General features: G+C 39.3%; 1 protein-coding gene across 1 annotated transcript in view; it reads left to right on the forward strand.

Annotated features, from left to right (window-relative positions):
* The window catches only part of MYO1D (myosin ID), a 368,723-nt gene that overhangs the window by 247,716 nt on the left and 100,132 nt on the right, over positions 1–20,875 (forward strand). The window contains exon 21 of the mRNA XM_055401217.2: positions 16,339–16,493. Within this exon, the coding sequence (XP_055257192.1) occupies positions 16,339–16,493 (155 nt within the window). The remainder of the gene's footprint in view (positions 1–16,338; positions 16,494–20,875) is intronic.

Consider the following 20,875-nt stretch of genomic DNA (forward strand, 5'->3'; position numbering starts at 1 on the left):
TGCATCCCAGTGTTCACTGTACCACTGTTTACAATAGCCAAGACGTGGAAGCCCCCTACATGCCCAGGTGAATGGATAATGATGTGGTGCATATAGACAGTGGCATACTACTACAGCCATAACCCGGCATGAAGTAGTATCATCTGCAGCAACACAGCAGACCTAGAGATCGTCACGCTGAGTGAAGTCAGCCAGAGAGAGAAGAACATATCGTGTGCTGTTCCTTATATATGGACTCTTAAACATGGTAGGAACGAACTTGTTATCTGCAGAACAGAAATAGTCACAGATGTAGACAACAGACTTATGGGTTACCAGGGGATGAGGGCAGGGAGGGATAAATTGGGAGACTGGGATTAACATATACACACTTCCATATATAAAATAGATACCTAATAAAGACCTTCTGTACAGCACAGGAAACTCTTTTCAGTACTCTGTAATGACCTATATGGGACAAGAATTTTTAACAGAGTGGATATATGTTTAAAGAAAAAAAGATAAAAAGATGATATGTGGTTACAATGGACTTTGAGGGATTATTAACCCTGTTCCTGTTCTTATCCTACAAAGTGAGGCTGAACCTAATCCAACAACTGTGGGTTTATAGCTTCAACATAATTTTTTTTTAATTATTGAAAACTGGAGATTGGAAACCAAAGATTATCAGTCTATTCAGTTCAGTTCAGTCGCTCAGTCGTGTCCGACTCTCCGTGACCCCATGAATCACAGCACACCAGGCCTCCCTGTCCGTCACCAACTCCCGGAGTTCACTCAAACTCATGTCCACAGAGTCGGTGATGCCATCCAGCCATCTCATTCTCAGTCGTCCCCTTCTCCTCCCGCCCCCAACCTTTCCCAGCATCAGAGTCTTTTCCAGTGAGTCAACTCGTCGCATGAGGTGGCCAAAGTATTGCAGTTTCAGCTTTAGCATCAGTCCTTCCAATGAACACCTAGGATCGATCTCCCTCAGAATGGACTTGTTGGATCTCCTTGCAGTCCAAGGGACTCTCAAGAGTCTTCTCCAACACCACAGTTCAAAAGCATCAATTCTTCGGTGATCAGCTTTCTTCACAGTCCAACTCTCACATCCATACATGACCATGGGAAAAACCACAGCCTTGACTAGACGAACTTTGTTGGCAAAGTCATGTCTCTGCTTTTTAATATATTATCAAGGTTGGTCATAACTTTCCTTCCAAGGAGTAAGCGTCTTTTAATTTCATGGCTGCAATCAGCATCTGCAGTGATTTTGGAGCCCAAAAAAATAAAGTCTGACACTGTTTCCACTAACACCCAAAAAAGATGTCCTTTTCATTATAGGGGACTAGAATGCAAAGTAGGAAGTCAAGAAACACCTGGAATAACAGGCAAATTTGGCCTTGGAGCATGGAATGAAGCAGGGCAAAGGCTAATAGAGTTTTGTCAAGAGAACGCACTGGTCATAGCAAACACCCTCTTCCAACAACACAAGAGAAGACTACACATGGACATCACCAGATGGTCAACACCAAAATCAGATTGATTATATTCTTTGCAGCCAAAGATGGAGAAGCTGTATACAGTTAGCAAAAACAAGACCAGGAGCTGACTGTGGCTCAGATCATGAACTCCTTATTGCCAAATTCAGACTTAAATTGAGGAAAGTAGGGAAAACCACTAGACCATTCAGGTATGACCTAAATCAAATCCCTTATGATTATACAGTGGAAGTGAGGAATAGATTTAAGGGACTAGATCTGATAGATAGAGTACTTGATGAACTCTGGACGGAGGTTCGTGACATTGTACAGGAGACAGGGACCAAGACCATCCCCATGGAAAAGAAATGCAAAAAAGCAAAATGGCTGTCTGAGGAGGCCTTACAAATAGCTGTGAAAAGAAGAGAAGCGAAAAGCAAAGGAGAAAAGGAAAGATATAAGCATCTGGATGCAGAGTTCCAAAGAATAGCAAGGAGAGATAAGAAAGCCTTCCTCAGTGATCAATGCAAAGAAATAGAGGAAAACAACAGAATAGGAAAAACAAGAGATCTCTTCAAGAAAATTAGAGATTCCAAGGGAACATTTCATGCAAAGATGGGCTCGATAAAGGACAGAAATGGTATGGACCTAACAGAAGCAGAAGATATTAAGAAGAGGTGGCAAGAATACACAGAAGAACTGTACAAAAAAGATCTTCATGACCAAGATAGTCACGATAACGTGATCAGTCTATTAAGAGAAATCAAATGAAGTCAAATTCTATTGCAAGGAATCTTACTAAATAAGTAGAATATCGTTGTTTAGTCACTAAGTAGTGTCCAACTCTTTGTGACTCCATAGACTGTAGCCTGCTGGGCTCCTCTGTCCATGGGATTTTCCAAGCAAGACTGCTGGTGTGGGTTGCCATTCCCTTCTCCAGTGGATCTTCCCTACCCAGGAATTAAACTCACATCTCTTGCATTGGAGATGGATCCTTTACCACTGAGCCACCTGGGAAGCCCATTATGTAGAATATATAGGCCACCAAATATAGTTTAAATTCCAAACCATCTATTTCAAGCAATTTGAATAAACCTATATTTATTATTGTATTTTAATTAGTTCCTTTAAGATTACCATTATAGCATTTGTCTGGTTTGTCACTTTCAAAGATTAACTATTTTCTTTATAAAATTCTCACAATCCTAATGGTACAATTCATGAAAACAGAAAAGATGAAGGGAAAGTTCTGTATTTTGTGAGTTTGTTCTTAGTACAGTGGCCCTCTGGCTTTCTAGGTCTAAGTAATGAGCTAATCTTTTTAGTTCTCAAAAGCTAAGTAAGTCAATTTTACTTACAAATATAGAACTAAGTCTTAAAAAAGAACATTCAGAGGAAACTCTCTGGCATGATGGAAATATTCTGTCTCTTGATTTGGATGTCAAAAATCATCTACCTAAACACTTAAACGTCTGTTAATTTTACTGCTCCTAATTTTACTGTAAAAACTTCAATTTTTAAAAATAGTATTTGACTGATGGGTCAAGATGTATGGAGTATTTTGGTGTGAATAGAGCCATATGTTTTAATTTCCGGTTAATTCTTTTCTTACCTGTTGTTTATAAAAGTAGTGAAAAATAGTATCTGTACATAGCCTCTGTCATTTAAAAATTCTATTTAAAGATCCAGCCAAGGTCTCTAGGATTGGTCATTATGCTTGGTTTTAGCCTGATAATACTTTTCTACAAGTGAAAGTGAAAGTTACTCAGTCATGGCCAACTCTGCGACCCCATGGACTATACAGTCCATGGATTCTCCAGGCAAGAATACTGGAGTGGGTTGCCATTCCTTCTCCAGGAGATCTTCCCAACCCAGGGATCAAACCCAGGTCTCCTGCATTGCAGGCGGATTCTTTACCATCTGAGCCATCAGGGAAGCCCAAGAATACTGGAGTGGGTAGCCTATCCCTTCTGCATCTGATCTTCTCAACCCAGTAATCGAACCAGGGTCTCCTGCATTGCAGGAGATTCTTTACCAGCTGAGTACAAGGGAGGAAGTATATTCTCTCCTTTATCCACAATGCTCTGCTGCCAAAGATTACCATTGGTTAGAAAAAAACTTAAAACTAATATTGTAGTGGGACTTCTCTGGTGGTCCAGTAGTTAAGAATCCACCTTCCAATGCAGAAACAAGGGTTCAATCCCTGGCTGGGGAAGTAAGGTTCCACATGCTGCACCTAAGACCCAGTGCAGCCAAATAAATAAGTATTTTTTTAAACTTATATTATAGTGATGATATGATAATAAGTACAGTAAGTCAGGCAGAGAAGCAGAAATACCCAATGACCTCGCTTATACGTGGAATCTAAAAAAGAAATGATACAAATGAACTTAAAACACAAAAAGAGATTTACAGACTTAGAGAACTGAACTTATGGTTGCAGGGATGGGGAAGGATGGGGGAAGGGATAGTTAGGGAGTTTGGGATCAACATGTACACACTGCTATTTTTTAAATGGATAACCAATAAGGACCTACTGTATAGTACAGGGAACTCTGCTCAATGTTGTGTGGCAGCCTGGATGGGAGGGGAGTTTAGCAGAGAATAGATGCATCTGTATGTATTGCTGAGTCCCTTCGCTGTTCACCTGAAACTGTCACAACATTGTTTGTTAATTGGCTATATCCCAACACAAAACAAAAAAAAAAAATTTTTTTATTTTTAAGTACATTCGAGTATTTCCCAGCATACTGTGGAGAGAAATACTGTTTTATCTATCAAGGAGCATTGTAAAATAAAAACAATAGAAAGACAAAACTAAATACCTACCTAAAGTGAAAGCTGTCAGGCACGGAGATAATTCTAGTGGGAAAAGCACTCAGATAACACATAAATGTGACCTGTGAATAAGCTGAGCGATGTGGATGCATTTTTTTGTTAGTGAACCATCCTTACACTTGTGGGCTATATGCCCTTTTGGTCATGGTGTATTATCCTGCTGAAATCAGTTTGTTAATTCTTTCAGATATTTGCATCTGTCCTTATGAGATTGGTCTCTGGGGGGGTGTCTGTGAAAGAGATCTTCATCAAGTTTTGCTACCAGGATTAAGTAAAATGAGTCAGGATGGTGTCTGTCCATTTCTGTTCTAGAGGATTTTCCATAGCATAGGAATTACCTGGGGCTTGGTTTGCCTGTACCATCATCTGTGCCCAATAATGTTTAGGAGAATGTTTTTATGACAACATAAAATAATTTTCCCTAGTTATGAATTGATTCTGATTATTTCACCTTTCTTTGAGTCAATTTTTGTAATTTATATTTTCTTATAAAAGCGTGCATTTCACAAACTACTTAATTTATTAACAGAAAATTATAAATGTCATTCTCATAATTTCTAAAAACAACACATCCTTTCTTAAATCCTTTTCTCATTCCTCATGTTAGATATTTGTGTTTTTGCCTTGTTTTATTCCTGACTCGACCTTGCCATGGGTTTGGTTGTTTAGTGGTCTGTTCAAAGAACCAACTCTTGGGTTTATCATCAGTATTGTTTTTCTCATGCATCAATTTCTGCTTTTGTCATCACTAATTTTTACTTTGATTGGTTTTTTTAGTCCTTTATCTAGGTTTTTGGTATTTAATTTAGGCTTCCCTGATAGCTCAGTTGGTAAAGAATCTGCCTGTGGTGCAGGAGACCTGGGTTTGAGCCCTGGCTCAGGAAGATCCCCTGGAGAAGGGAATGACAACCCACTCTAGTATTCTTGTCTGGAGAATTCCATGGACGGATCATGGAGTCACAAAGAAAGAGTCGGACACAACTGAGCTACTAACACTTTCACTACTTCCACTTTGGTATTTAATTTACTTCCTTTTTCTTGTTTAATAACAAAAGATTTAAGGCAATGTGTTTTCTTTTGAATGTAGCTTTGACTGCATCCATGAATACTAATGTAAAATTCTCTTTTTCATTAACTTCATTGTTGTCTGTAACTGCAATTATCATCTCTTTAATCCAGCCTAAAGAGATACTTTAAAAAAAATAATTCAAAATGATAAGGTTGTTTTACTATTAACCTTTATATAATTTTCTAGTTTTACCTTATTGTGATTAGGGCCAGTGCATATCCTACTTTTTGTAACTGGGAAGAGGAGTGTTACGTTTGACCCAATGCATAATCACTTCAGTTCAGTCGCTCAGTCGTGTCCAACTCTTTGCAACCCCATGGACTGCAACATGCCAGGCCTCCCTGTCTAAATGCTCTGGGGACCACGATAAATGTATATAAGATTTTCATGTAACTACAAAGTCAAATCTGTTGATTATTCAGTCACGTCTCCACACTCATTTGCTTTTTGACTACTTGAACTGCCAAGCACTGGGTCACCCACTAACATCACGATTCGGTCCATTTCTTTCATATAAAAACAGTTTTTGCTTCATTTCAGTACCATGTTATTCAGTTGCATGAAGATGATGGTTTTCATTTTTTGTTACATTTTTGTCAATATAAAAGAAACAAGTTTTGTGGGTTTTGCCTTGGATTTTGCTTTACCTATTATTACTATTCCCATCCTCACTTTCTTCCTGGCACATCTTTGTCCATCCTTTCATTTATCTTTCTGTGTCTTTTTGTTTTAGATGCATCTAAACATCTATACTCCATTATAAATGAAGTATTTTGTCTACCTAATCTATGAGCCATCTTCATCCAGTAAAGGAGTTATATCCCATTTCTTACAGAAAATGACAGTATTTTGGCTTTTTAAATTTGTGTTATTTAAGCATTTTCCATTTTTAATACTTCCCTGCTATTTCCTTCTTCTTATCTAGTTGTTGTTGTTCAAGTTTTATTGATTCTTTTTTTACTAATGATTGGGAAGTTATACATTCTTTTTGCTTATCTGGTTGTGTTCACTGTTTGATTATCCATAAGGAAGAGAGTCTGGGAGAATTGAGTTAGATGACCATCAGAGATTGTATCTGCCCTGCTCAAACCTTTGAAACCAAAGAAGAGGAAGGTTTAGATTTATCACAGCATAGAGATCTCCTGGATTATGAGAAATAAGAAGGCAGCTAGTAGGGGGAAGCCTTGATGAGGAGTTTCACATTTATTTAGAGAACTTATTAGTGTGTTGTGGGTGCCCAGAGATCTCTAAGGTAAGAGCCCTTCTCTAACAGATGTAATTGCATACAATACCTTCCCTTGGCATGGTACTTCTGTAGTTTTTCAGATTTGGCTGGCATATCTTCTCTTAGAGTGGAAAGACCCTCGAAGGCAGAGGGGTTTTGTTTATTTATCTTTTTTGCATACCCAAGTTGCTCATGTTCGGTCCTTACTACAAACTTATGAGGCAAACAGAGCATCTAGTAGAATCCTTATTTTGCAGAAAAGGAAAGCGTTGCCCTCCAAATTAAATGATTTTCTGAAACTCACATGGCTAAATGGAAATGACACCCAGGTCATGCTTTACTCCGCTGCTTTCCCCCACCTACCATCCTGTCTCCCAGAATAAAAGAGACATCCTGGATGGTGTTAGTCTTGCCTTGATGACGACAGGGACTTAATCTTTCATTATTTGTGCAGCAGAGGAAAGTAGGTGCCGTTTGCCCTATTTTCTGCTGGGACTCTGGCACTGCCGTAAGCCCTGAGCACACACATGAGGAATTCCTATGCCAGGTGAAGTCACCCAGACAGGCAGGAATAGGGAAGGGCAGGAAGGGAAGCCCACCCCCTGAGGTGGGAAGGTGGCTCAGAAAACCATCAGAGACACCTCTGCTCTGGCCCAGCAGCATCCAGAAGGGATCCTCTCCCTGGATGGTTTCAGCATTCACAGCTGCATCAGTCCCTTTCCCCAAACCCCTGCAGTTAATGTTGCTGGGATGTGCTGGCAAAGTTAGTGCTATTAGAATTCTCATTTTATTAGGCTTTAATCAAGCTCTCCTGTGAAGTGCTCCATCAATTCAAGTTTGCATTTTGCATATAAAATAATCAAAGGAGAGTGAAGCATCATAGACACAGCATGTTTTTTTAATGAAAATGGTATTTTTAATTTAGTCATATAAAAATCATCCGGGGGTGGGGAAGGGAAGAATTGGGAATTTGTGATTAGCAGATGCAAAGTAATATATATAGGATGGGTAAACAACAAGCTCTTCCTGTATAGCACAGGGAACTTTATTCAATATCCTGTGATAAACCTTAATGGAAAAGAAATGAAAAAAATATATATGTATATATGCATATATGTATAAATATGTATAACAAAGAAAGTGAAAGTCTCTTAGTCGTGTCCAACTCTTTGCAACCCCGTGGACTATACAGTCCATGGAATTCTCCAAGCCAAAATACTGGAGTGGGTAGCCTTTCCCTTCTCCAGGGGATCTTCCCAACCCAGGAATCGAACCCAGGTCTCCCATATTACAGGCGGATTCTTTACCAGCTGAGCCACAAGGGAAGCCCATGTATAACTAAGTCACTTTGCTGTACAGCAGAAATTAACACTACACTGTAAATCAACGCTACTTCAATAAAATATTTTTTAGAAAACTTTTTAAAAAGCCAGTGTAGGGACTTCCCTGTGGTCCAGTAGTTAAACCTCTACGCTTCCATGCAGGACAGAGGGTAAGTTCAACCCCTGGTCGAAAAACTAAGATCCCACATGCCATGTAGTGCAGCCGGTAAATTAACAAAATAAAATTATTTTATTTAAAAAAATATACACCAAACAAAAAATCATCTGGATGTTATATATCTAAGTAAAGAAAGATTTATATGTTCTCTTACACGGGCCTTAAAAAACCCTTGATCCAAGAGGGAGGAGACATAGGTACACTTATGGTTAATTCATGTTGATGTATGACAGAAATCAAACCAGTATTGTAAACCAATCATCAATCAATTAAAAATAAATAATTTTAAAAAAAAAAGCCCATGATCTGTGTACGTTTGTGAAATGATTTCCAATTCCTTGAATATTTTCCCTTCTCTCATTTGAGCACCAACCCCGGCATTCTTTAATATCAAAACTCACCTCCTCTGAAAACTTATTTCCATGACATTTAGGGATACTTATTTTTACAGCTTATGTTCATTTGTGCATGATATTTGGAAAAGTCTACTGTGATAGAAAGAACATGAATCTGGGTCAGTCTGCAAGCTTGCGTTCCAGTTTCAAGGTCTGCAAATCAGCTCACTTTTGAGCCTCAATTTTCTTATCTGTAAAATATGGGCATGAGACTAAATGGTCTTCCAAATTTATGAATTGTTAGAAGTTCTTCAGTTGTTGGGTATTTGTCTCTTCCAGTCATCCAACTGGGTCATGAATCCCCGCAGAAGAGAAATGTATACCTTCTTCATCTTTGGTACTTCCATCCCCACCCCTCGGCTGCCTGGCACTCTGCATTGCCCCCAGTGGACATCCTGTCAGTGCTGATTGCCAGACGAACTGACAGCACCTGTGGTGGCCAGGAGGTGGCACTTTGGTATTTTCTGCAGTCAGAGAACAAACCTCAGAGTGAGAGATCACTCAGGTACCTGCTTTATTGACCAAAGTAGAGCTAGTGATCAAAACAGCCAAGGAGCTATATCTTGTAAATTTGCATATAATAAATAAAATTTGGTAGTGGTGATGGTGTACAGGTGTGTGGGTCTTCATACATGCATAGATTTCTGGCACTAGCACCACAGTGAAGATGCAGAGTCATCTCATTACCCTCAAAAAACTCCTTGTGTCAGACTCTACCTGACTCCAAACTCTGACAGCTCTATTCCAGAATATCTCATAAATGGAGTCATACAGTAATGTAACCTTTGAGACCGGATGCTTTCTCTCACCATAATGCCTTTGAAAGCAAGCCTTGGTGTTGCATATCCATGATTTGTATTATTAACTCATTCCTTTTTATTGCTGAGCAGCTTTCTATAATAGAGATGTATCACAGTCTGTTTATTCACCTGTTGATGGATCTTCTGGTTGTTTCCAGTTGGGGGCACTTATGAATACAACTGCTTTAAACACTCGTGACTGACACCAGGTGACTCAGTGGGTAAAGAACCTTCCTGCAGTACAGGAGATGCAGGCAGCGCGGGTTCGATCCCTGGGTTGGGGAGATCCCCTGGAGGAGGGCATGGTAACCCACTCCAGTATTCTTGCCTGGAGAATCCCATGCACAGAGGAGCCTGGCAGGCTGTAGTCCGTAGCGTTGCACAGAGTCGGACGCGACTGAACACGCACACATGCAAACACTCATGTGCAAGTTTTTGTGTGAACATAAATTGTGTGGGGTTTTTTTTTTGGCTGCACTAGGTCTTCATTGCTTTTTGTGCAGGCTTTCTCTAGTTGCCGTGAGCGGGGGTTACTCTTCCTTGCAGTACGTGGGCTTCTCATTGCCGTGGCTTCTCTTGTTGTCGAGCGTGGGCTTTAGGCACAGGGGCTCAGTAGTTGTGGCTCATGAGCTCAGGGGTTGTGGCTCACAGGCTTAGCTGCTCCACGGCATGTGGGATCTTCCTGGACCAGGGATCGAACCCACGTCCTTTGTATTGGTGAAAGTGAAAGTCACTCAGTCGTGTCCGACTCTTTGCGACCCTATGAACTACACAGTCCATGGTGTTCTCCAGGCCAGAATATTGGAGTGGGTAGCCTTTCCCTTCTCCAGGGGATCTTCCCAACTCAGGAATCGAACCCAGGTCTCCTGCATTGCAGGTGGATTCTTTATCGGCTAAGCCACAAGGGAAGCCCAAGAATACTGGAGTGGGTAGCCTCAGTTCAGTTCAGTTCAGTCGCTCAGTCGTGTCCGACTCTCTGCGACCCCATGAATCACAGCACGCCAGGCCTCCCTGTCCATCACCAACTCCCGGAGTTCACTCAAACTCTTATGTCCACAGAGTCGGTGATGCCATCCAGCCATCTCATTCTCCGTCGTCCCCTTCTCCTCCCGCCCCCAACCTTTCCCAGCATCAGAGTCTTTTCCAGTGAGTCAACTCGTCGCATGAGGTGGCCAAAGTATTGGAGTTTCAGCTTTAGCATCAGTCCCTCCAATGAACATCCAGGATTGATCTCCTCTAGAATGGACTGGTTGGATCTCCTTGCAGTATAAGGGACTCTCAAGAGTCTTCTCCAACACCACAGTTCAAAAGCATCGATTCTTCGGCGGTCAGCCTTCTTCACAGTCCAACTCTCACATCCATACATGACCACGGGAAAAACCATTGCCTTGACTAGACGGACCTTGGTTGGCAAAGTAATGTCTCTGCTTTTTAATATACTATCAAGGTTGGTCATAACTTTCCTTCCAAGGAGCAAGCGTCTTTTAATTTCATGGCTGCAATCAGCATCTGCAGTGATTTTGGAGCCCAAAAAAATAACGTCTGACACTGTTTCCACTGTTTTTCCATCTATTTCCCATGAAGTGATGGGACCAGATGCCATGATCTTTGTTTTCTGAATGTTGAGCTTCAAGCCAAACTTTTCACTCTCCTCTTTCACTTTCATCAAGAGGCTTTTGAGTTCCTCTTCACTTTCTGCCATAAGGGTAGTGTCATCTGCATATCTGAGGTTATTGCTATTTCTCCCGGCAATCTTGATTCCAGCTTGTGCTTCTTCCAGCCCAGCATTCCTCATGATGTACTCTGCATATAAGTTAAATAAGCAAGGTGACAATATACAACCTTGACGTACACCTTTTCCTATTTGGAACCAGTCTGTTGTTCCATGTCCAGTTCTAACAGTTGCTTCCTGACCTGCATACAGGTTTCTCAAGAGGCAGGTCAGGTGGTCTGGGATTCCCATCTCTTTCAGAATGTTCCACAGTTTATTGTGATTGACACAGTCAAAGGCTTTGGCATAGTCAATAAAGCAGAAATAGATGTTTTCCTGAAACTCTCTTGCTTTCTCCATGATCCAGCGGATGTTGGCAATTTGATCTCTGGTGCCTCTACCTTTTCTAAAACCTGCTTGAACATCTGGGAGTTCACGGTTTATATACTGCTGAAGCCTGGCTTGGAGAATTTTGAGCATAACTTTACTAGCGTGTGAGATGAGTGCAATTGTGCGGTAGTTTGAGCATTCTTTGGCATTGCCTTTCTTTGGGATTGGAATGAAGACTGACCTCTTCCAGTCCTGTGGCCACTGCTGAGTTTTCCAAATCTGCTGGCATATTGAGTGCAGCACTTTCACAGCATCATCTTTCAAGACTTGAAATAGCTCAACTGGAATTCCATCACCTCCACTAGCTTTGTTCGTAGTGATGCTTTCTAAGGCCCACTTGACTTCACATTCCAAGATGTCTGGCTCTAGGTTAGTGATCACGTTATCGTGACTATCTTGGTCGTGAAGATCTTTTTTGTACAGTTCTTCTGTGTATTCCTGCCACCTCTTTTTAATATCTTCTGCTTCTGTTAGGTCCATACCATTTCTGTCCTTTATCAAGCCCATCTTTGCATGAAATGTTCCCTTGGAATCTCTAATTTTCTTGAAGAGCTCTCTTGTTTTTCCTATTCTGTTGTTTTCCTCTATTTCTTTGCATTGATCACTGAGGAAGGCTTTCTTATCTCTCCTTGCTATTCTTTGGAACTCTGCATTCAGATGCTTATATCTTTCCTTTTCTCCTTTGCTTTTCGCCTCTCTTCTTTTCACAGCTATTTGTAAGGCCTCCTCAGACAGCCATTTCGCTCTTTTGCATTTCTTTTCCATGGGGATGGTCTTGGTCCCTGTCTCCTGTACAGTGTCACGAACCTCCGTCCAGAGTTCATCAGGCACTCTATCAATCAGATCTAGTCCCTTAAATCTATTTCTCACTTCCACTGTATAATCATAAGGAATTTGATTGAGGTCATATCTGAGTGGTCTAGTGGTTTTCCCTACTTTCTTCAATTTAAGTCTGAACTTCGCAATAAGGAGTTCATGATCTGAGCCACAGTCAGCTCCTGGTCTTGTTTTCGCTGACTGTATACAGCTTCTCCATCTTTGGTTGCAAAGAATATAATCAATCTGATTTCGGTGTTGACCATCTGGTGATGTCCATGTGTAGAGTCTTCTCTTGTGTTGTTGGAAAAGGGTGTTTGCTATGACCAGTGCATTCTCTTGACAAAACTCTATTAGCCTTTGCCCTGCTTCATTCCGTGCTCCAAGGCCAAATTTGCCAGTTACTCCAGGTGTTTCTTGACTTCCTACTTTTGCATTCCAGTCCCCTAGAATGAAAAGGACATCTTTTTTGGGTGTTAGTTCTAAAAGGTCTTGTAGGTCTTCATAGAACCGATTAACTTCGGCTTCTTCAGCATTACTCTTTGGGGCATAGGCCTGGATTACTGTAATATTGAATGGTTTGCCTTGGAAACGAACAGAAATCATCCTGTCATTTTTAAGATTGCATCCAAGTACTGCATTTCGGACTCTTTTGTTGACCATGATGGCTACTCCATTTCTTCTAAGGGATTCCTGCCCACAGTAGTAGATATAATGGTCGTCTGAGTTAAATTCACCCATTCCAGTCCATTTTAATTCACTGATTCCTAGAATGTCAACATTCACTCTTGCCATCTCCTGTTTGACCACTTCCAATTTGCCTTGATTCATGGACCTAACATTCCAGGTTCCTATGCAATACTGCTCTTTACAGCACCGGACCTTGCTTCTATCACTGGTCACATCCACAACTGGGTATTGGTTTTGCTTTTGCTCCATCCCTTTATTCCTTCTATAGTTATTTCTCCACTGAGCTCCAGTAGCATACTGGGCACCTACTGACCTGGGGAATTCCTCATTCAGTATCCTATCATTTTGCCCTTTGTTACTGTTCATGGGGTTCTCAAGGCAAGTATACTGAAGTGGTTTGCCATTCCCTTCTCCAGTGGACCACATTCGGCTGTGGTCCATGTGATCAGATTGGCTAGTTTCCTGTGATTATGATATCAGCCTGTCCGCCCTCTGGTGTCCCCTAGCAATACCTACCGTCTTATTTGGGTTTCTCTTACCTCGGTCGTGGAAAATCTCTTCACAGCCGCTCCAGCAAAGTGCAGCCGCTGTACCTTACCTTGGGTGAGGGGTACCTCCTCGAGGCCGCCCCTCCTGACCTTGAACGCAGCCTAGCACTCCAGCAAATCTCCGTGACCCAGGAATCGCCGCATTGCAGGCGGATACTTTACCAACTGATCTATCAGGGAGATTCTTATCCACTGCGCCACCAAGGAAGTCTGAACATAAGTTTTTATTTCTCTGGGATAAATGCCTGGGGCTGAGATTTCTAGATCACATGGTAATTCTGTGCCAATCTGTTTTCCCAGTGACTACCGTTTTACATTCCTCCCAGCAATGTGTGAGAGTTCCTCTGATTGTTCTACAGCCTCACCAGCACGTAGTCTGATCCCTGTTGCTGTTCATCTTCCTCTCTGTTTTGTTTTGATTTTGGCCACTCTGATAGGCTTGTGGTGATCTCTTGCTGTAGTTTAATTGCCCTTTCCCTAGTGGCTGGTAATGTTGACCATCTTTGCATGGACTTATTTGTCACCCTTAGGTCCTCTTTGGTGAAGAGACTGCAGATCTTTTGCTCATTTTAAGTTGATTTGTTTGCTCTCTTATTGTTGAATTTTAAGAGTTCTTTATTCTGGACGTGGGTCCTTTATCAGATGTGTCTCTGCAAAAAAATTTCCCCCGTCTGTATGCTGTCTTTTCATTCTCCCATCAGTGTCTTTCTTAGGGAAGGGTTCTAAATTTTATGCAGTTTTTTTCTTTGTTGGGTTGTGCTTTTGGTGTCATTTCTAAGAAATCTTTGCCCAGTCCAAGGTCACAGAGATTTTCTCCTCTGTTTTCTTCTCAAAGTTTTATGGTTTTACATTTTACATTTAGATCTGTGACCCATTTTGAATTAATTTTTCATGAAGTGTGAGATTTAGGTCAGTGTTTATTTATTTTGGCATGTGGGCGTTCAAATCCCAAGAAATGCTGAGTTACCCAAATGCACAAACGATCCTTTCTCCATTGAATTGCCTTTGCATTTTTGTGAAAAATCAATCAGTCGTATTTATGTGAGACTATGTCTAATTCTCCATTCTGTTCCCACTGATCTATGTTTTTATTCCTTTGACAGTCTTCTTGATGATTACCTTTCTTGATTACTGTTACTTTATAGTAGGAAAATCAGCTACTATGAGTCCTCCAACTTTTTTTTTTTTTTCAAATTGCTTTTGCTATTCTAGTTCCTTTGCCTTTCCATATATATTTTAGAATCAGCTTGTTGATATCTACCAAAAATTCTGCTGGAATTTTGGTCGGAATTGCATTAAATCTATAGATTGATTTGAGGAAAATTGACAGTATTCAACCATATTGAGTTTTTCAACCTACAAATACATTATTTCTCTCCATGTATTTAGATATCCTTTTATTCCTGTCATCAGCATTTTTGTTTGACTTCTTTCATCAACCTTTCATAGTTCTCAGCTTACAGATCCTACACACATTTTGTTAGATTTATGTCTAAGTATTTTTGGTTTGGGAGTTGTGGATGGTTTTGGTTTTAAATTTGTTTCCAGTTTTTCATTGCTGGTATATAGGAATATTTTTGTCTGTTGTCCTTGTATTTGTGACCTTGCCAAACCCACATATTAGTTCTAAGACCTATTTTGTAAATTCCTTGGGATTTTCTACATAGACAATCATGTCATCTGAAAATAAAGTCATTTGTTTCTTCCGTTTTAATTTGTATACCTTTTAATTTATTTAAACCTGCCTTGATGCACTGGCTAGGGCTTCCAGTATGAAAGAGCCCAGCAGCGGTAAGAGCAGAAAGCCTTACACTGCTCCTGATCTTTGGGAAAATCATTCAGTCTTGCACCACTTAGCATGATGTTCGCTGTGGCATTTTGGTAGATGTCATTTTTCAGGTTGAATTCTCTTCTAATCCTTTTTGCTGAGAGATTTATTTCATGAATGGATGTTGAATTTTGTCAAATGCTTTTTCTGCGTCAGTTGATATAATCATGTGGCTTTATTTTTTATTCTGTTGCTATGATGGATTATATTGATTGATATTTTTAATACAAAACCAGCTATGCATTTCTTAGATTAACTGCACTTGGTCATGATGTGTCATTGTTCTTATGTAGTTTGGGATTTGATTTGCTGATATTTTGTTGGCCAGTCTAATTAAATCCATGTTCATGAAGGATATTGGATCCTGGTTTTTAGTTTTCTTTTCTTATATTGCTTTTGTCAATTTTTGGTTTCAGGACAGTGTTCATAGAATGAGTTATAAAGTACGCCTTTTCTCCCATCTTCTAGAAGAGGCATGGAGAATGGATATTATTTCTTCTTTAAATATTTGGTAGAGTTTGCCAGTGCAATCATCTGAGCCTGAAGTCTTGTTTTTTGAAAGGTTTTTAACTACAAATTTAACTTCTGTAATAGATAAAGTAAGCTTCAGGTTATCTATTTCTTCTTGGGTGAGTTGTGGTAGTTTGTGGCTTGCAAGGAATGGTTTGGTTTTGTCTAAGTTGTTGAATTTTATGCATAAGGTTGTTGTAGATATTCCTTTTTTATCCTTTTAATGTCTATGTGGTCTGTAGTAATAGCCCCTTTTCCATTCCTGATATGGGTCATTAGGTCTTCTCTCTTTTATTCTTTCAAATTAGAGATTTAGCAATTTCACCTATCTCTTGAAAGAACCAACTCTTTGTTTCATTGATTTTACACTATTGTTTTTCTACTTTTAATTTCATTCATTTTTGTTCTTATCTTTATTATTTCCTTCCATCTGCTTGTTTCATAAAACTTGATGAAGATTAATGTCACCAGTCTTACTGAGTAAAACCATTACAAACCATTTAAATTCATTATTTTGAGAGCCATCCTAACAGTTTTCCATGCTTTATTTCTTTGCAGTTGACCGGTCTAAGCGTCTCCAATGGAAAGGACCAACTTGTAGTGTTCCATACAAAAGACAACAAAGACCTAATTGTCTGCCTCTTTAGCAAACAGCCAACCCACGAGAGTCGAATTGGAGAACTGGTTGGAGTCCTGGTGAATCATTTCAAGAGGTAAAGTTTGGTTTTTGCTTAACGAAGGCAAGTTTAAAATAGATGAAATCTTTCATCATAATTCTCACTGAAACTTGTTTCATGCCAATTTTAGCATATTGAGTTATTTTCCTTCTTAAGGACAACTTAAATCATCTGTTTTGCAGAAGGCAAAATTAGCATCCCGGCTTAGTTTCAAGATTAGGAATGATCCTCTGCTTTTCCAGCCTCCAGCTGAACCAACAGTGAGAGATTTCCCCAATGGCGATTTCTTCACTGCCAATCCAAACGTAATTAAATCCAAACGACAGAAAACTTACTTTACATTCTCAGTATCACAGCTTCTCATTTATCCCAAGTATAATCAATTCAAGTATCTGCTATGAATATAAACAAATTAGAAGGCAGGTGTAGGATGGCATGTGGGTCCACAAAGACTAAAGGAATTCTAAGAAGCAATTACCTCTGCAAAGACATGGAGTCATGAGGGAATGTGGTATCGTCAGAGAACTTCATAGTAAACCTAGATGATGCCTGCTGTGATTGTGTATGTCTATGTGGTCAACAGTGACATGAGAATGAAAAACAGGGAACAGATCCTGATGGTGATGGTATTCAGTGAGTGGATAACTCTAAGCAGAGGACTTTTGTCTGGTTATTTATTGGAGTTGTTTTGGAGGTGCAGTTTTTTTCTCTAAACAAAGGCATATTTAGTGTCTGATGTTCACACATGTAATTCTGTAGTGTTCCTTTTTGCTAATAAATGCATGGAGAATAATTTTAGAAGTGAGCTGCAGAGGTCATTTATTTTATGCTCTTAAACTTTGTATTCTAGACCAACACAGATCTTTCAATATCTTATATAATTAAGTGCTTTCAAATGGTTTGAGTGAAATGATGTTGAGTGGTCACCTGGTAGAAAATAAGAATCTGACTAAGGAATTACCAAAAGATAACAATAAATATATAGGCCTTTGAAAAATTTCCTCCTGTCTGCCAAATAAAGCTAAGAGAACCACCGAAGGGTTTAGAATATAAGAGAAAGACATAGAGAAGTCATCTCTACAGTTAAGGCTATAACCCAAATAAGCAGGTCCATTTCCTCTTAATATGTGGTTGGAGCGAGAGATGGATAATCAAAAGGGATTTTAATTTGTTACCTTTCATTTGGATGCCTGAACTACTGAATAGTTTTTGCGTGGGACATTTAAGTATTTTTGTTCAATCTGAGTCCTTGTTTCTTAATTTCTCAGTTCAGTTCAGTTCAGTTCAGTCGCTTAGTCGTGTCCTAACTCCTATTAAATGCCTCTACAAGTGGTGGAAATATGTGAATCTAGTTCTGGAATCCATCAGTGACTTCCTTGTCCTAGCATATTGTCTGAGATACCTTTCTATCTTCAATATATGTAAGAATTTTAAATGTCTTTAAAATGTATAAATGAAGGGAAGGGAAGGCTGTCAAGATACTGGGATTTTTTAAATTATTCCTTGTGTATTTTTTATTGAAGTGTATTGAATAACAGTGTTTCCTGTATATATTTACAACAAAGAGATTCAGTTATACATGCACATAGATCTACTTTTTCAGATTCTTTTCCTTTACAGGTTATTACAAAATATCGAGTATAGTTCCCTGTGCTATACAGTAGGTCCTTGTTGGTTGTCTGTTTTATATACAGCATGTGTATCTGTTAATCCCAAACTTCAAATGTGTCCCTCCTTTACCCTCTTTCCTCTTTGGTAATGTAAGTTTGTTTCCTGTGTCTGTGAATCTGTTTGTTTTGTAAATAAGTTCATTTGTGTCATATTTTAGATTCCACGTATATGTTATAGCGTATTGGTATTTATTAAGATAAAGTAAGTCTTTATCTGACTTACTTCACTTAGTATGTTAATCTTTAGGTCCGTCCATGCTGCAGCAAATAGAGTTACGTCATTCTTTTCGTGGCTGAGTAGTATTCCATTGTGTACATATAGCACATCTTTATCCATTCGTCTGTTGATGGACGTTTAGGCTGCTTCCACATCTTCGTTGTTGTAAATAGTGCTTCTGTGAACATTGCAGCGTATGTATCTTTTCCAATTGTTGTTTTCTCCAGGTATATACCCAGGAGAGGGTTTGCAAGATCATATGGTAGCTCTGTTTTTAGTGTTTTAAGAAACTTCCATTCTGTTCTCCATAGTGGCTGTACCAATTTACATTCCCACCAACAGTGTAGAAGGGTTCCATTTTCTCCACACCCTCTCTACCATTTATTATTTGTACACTTTTTAATGATGGCCATTCTGATCCATGTGAGGTGATACCTCACTGTAGTTTTGGTTTGCATTTCTTTTATAAATAGCAATATTGAGCATCTTATGTGCCTTTTGGCCATCTATGTCTTCTTTGTAGAAATGCTTTTTTAGATCTTCTGCCCATTTTTTGATTGGGTTTTATATGTATATATATATATTGAGCTATATGAGCCCTTTTTGTCTTCTTCTTCTTTTTTTTTTTGATGTCCCTATCCTATGTTCCTAATTCCGTGAATTAAGAACTAAAGTACAAATGAGAGGGGGGAAAATATCCTTCTGTCTGCCCCTGGAAAATTCATGCTTGGAAATTTTGATTTAGAACTATAGTCAACTTGCTATTGACTTCTTGAGAAAAGGTTAATTTGATTTTTTTTTCCTAGCTGTTTTTCTTTATTGTCAAGTATCAGAGCATTGTTGTAACTTTGAAAATCATATTGTATTTTATAAGCATAACGATGTGGCATGTAATCTTTCTTGTCCCTGGGTTAATTTTGTAAATCCAAAAGTGATAAGAATTTAACTCCAGACCAGTACTTTATCTTTAAGAGAATTTCCTTAAAGTACATTCTAAGAAGTTCTCTAGTTAAAAGTTTGGAGGAAAAGGCCCAAAATAACAAAACATACCATTGATAGACTGAATCTGAAAAGGAGTCACTGTCTTTAAAACTTTTACAGAGAGAGAATTAGGGCTTAAAGTCCATGAACAAAATCCCAGCCACGTATCAGAACAAGGGGTTAGGACAGGGATTCCCTGAGTTCAGGAGATAGAGACAAGAGTCTGAGAAGAAAAAGGCAACTGAAGTTTTCAGGACAGATTGCCAAAGAAGAACACAGAGAGGGAATGCTAGAGATCTGTGTAGGATCCCCCTCAAGTTCCAAATAAGTCTTAAAAGCAAGACCCAAAGGGATCACACTGCTACCAAGTAGTTAAACTATGTCCTGGAACAGAGTTCATGAATGTTTATAACAATACACAAGTATCCACCTCCAACAAGGCAGAAATCACAATGTCTGACATCTAATCAAAAATTACTAGGCATACAAATAGGTAGGACAGTGCAATCCAGTACAAGGGGAAAACCATTATCCAAGGGAAACCAACCTGCAACTGACAAAGGTGTAAGAATTAGCCAATAGAGACATGAAAGCAGTTATTTTAACTAAATTCAGGTGTTCAAAAGTTAACCAACTTGGAAAATATTTTTAAAAAGAGATTCAAATCAAACTTCTAGATGAAAAATACATTGATGTATGAAATATTTCATGGTTAAAAATAAAGACAAAAATGATGAAGCTTATGGCTTTCTCCTCTACCTAATGAATTTCTCGTGACCATCTTCTCTCACAAATTGAAGCCAGCCCTTTCCTGGCATTTTTCCCCATACTAATCTGAAACTGAATCCAACTAAATATAAATTAGCCTTATTCTCACCTCCTTCAGTCTTTCCTTGACCTGGACCCATTTTTTCTGCCTCTGCAAGAACTCGCCCACACATTTCACATTTTCTAAAACATTGGAAGACAGTCTTTTAATGAAGTATATTCTGAGGTGTGACATTTACAGTATTTAACAACCAGCATGGCTCAGAGAACATTCAGCACAAACAACCTTCAGAAACACCTGATCCAGCCATACCAGCAAGTCCTGGCTACATTCCACAGACCAGAAATTACACCAAAGAGGAAAAGAAGGGGTCCTGAAGTCAAATATGTTTAGGATTCCCTGGTGAAGTTAAATAGGTTTCTTTACTGTAGTACTTCCCAGAGCTTTTTATTAATAATATGCTTTGTTCATTTTAAATACAGCCAATTAAAAAATTGTGTTACACACACACAGAGTCATGTATAGGCTAAGTAGCTTCAGTCGTGTCTGACTCTTTTGCGACCCCATGGGCTGTAGCCTGCCAGGCTCCTCTGCCCATGGGATTCTGCAGGCAACAATACTGGAGTGGGTTGCCATTTCTTACTGCAACAATTATGTGTATTATAAGCCATATCCAGAAAGACATTCAGGAATGAGTAATTCTATTTGTCTCTGGAGAGGGGAGATGGGGTACCAGGAGAAAGAGGTATGGGAGGGAGATTTATTTATTTTTCATTATAAA

Source organism: Moschus berezovskii, chromosome 20 (genome assembly GCF_049115385.1).
Source record: "Moschus berezovskii isolate FMDL1 chromosome 20, NW_MosBer_1.0, whole genome shotgun sequence".
Classification (NCBI taxonomy): Eukaryota; Metazoa; Chordata; class Mammalia; order Artiodactyla; family Moschidae; genus Moschus; species Moschus berezovskii.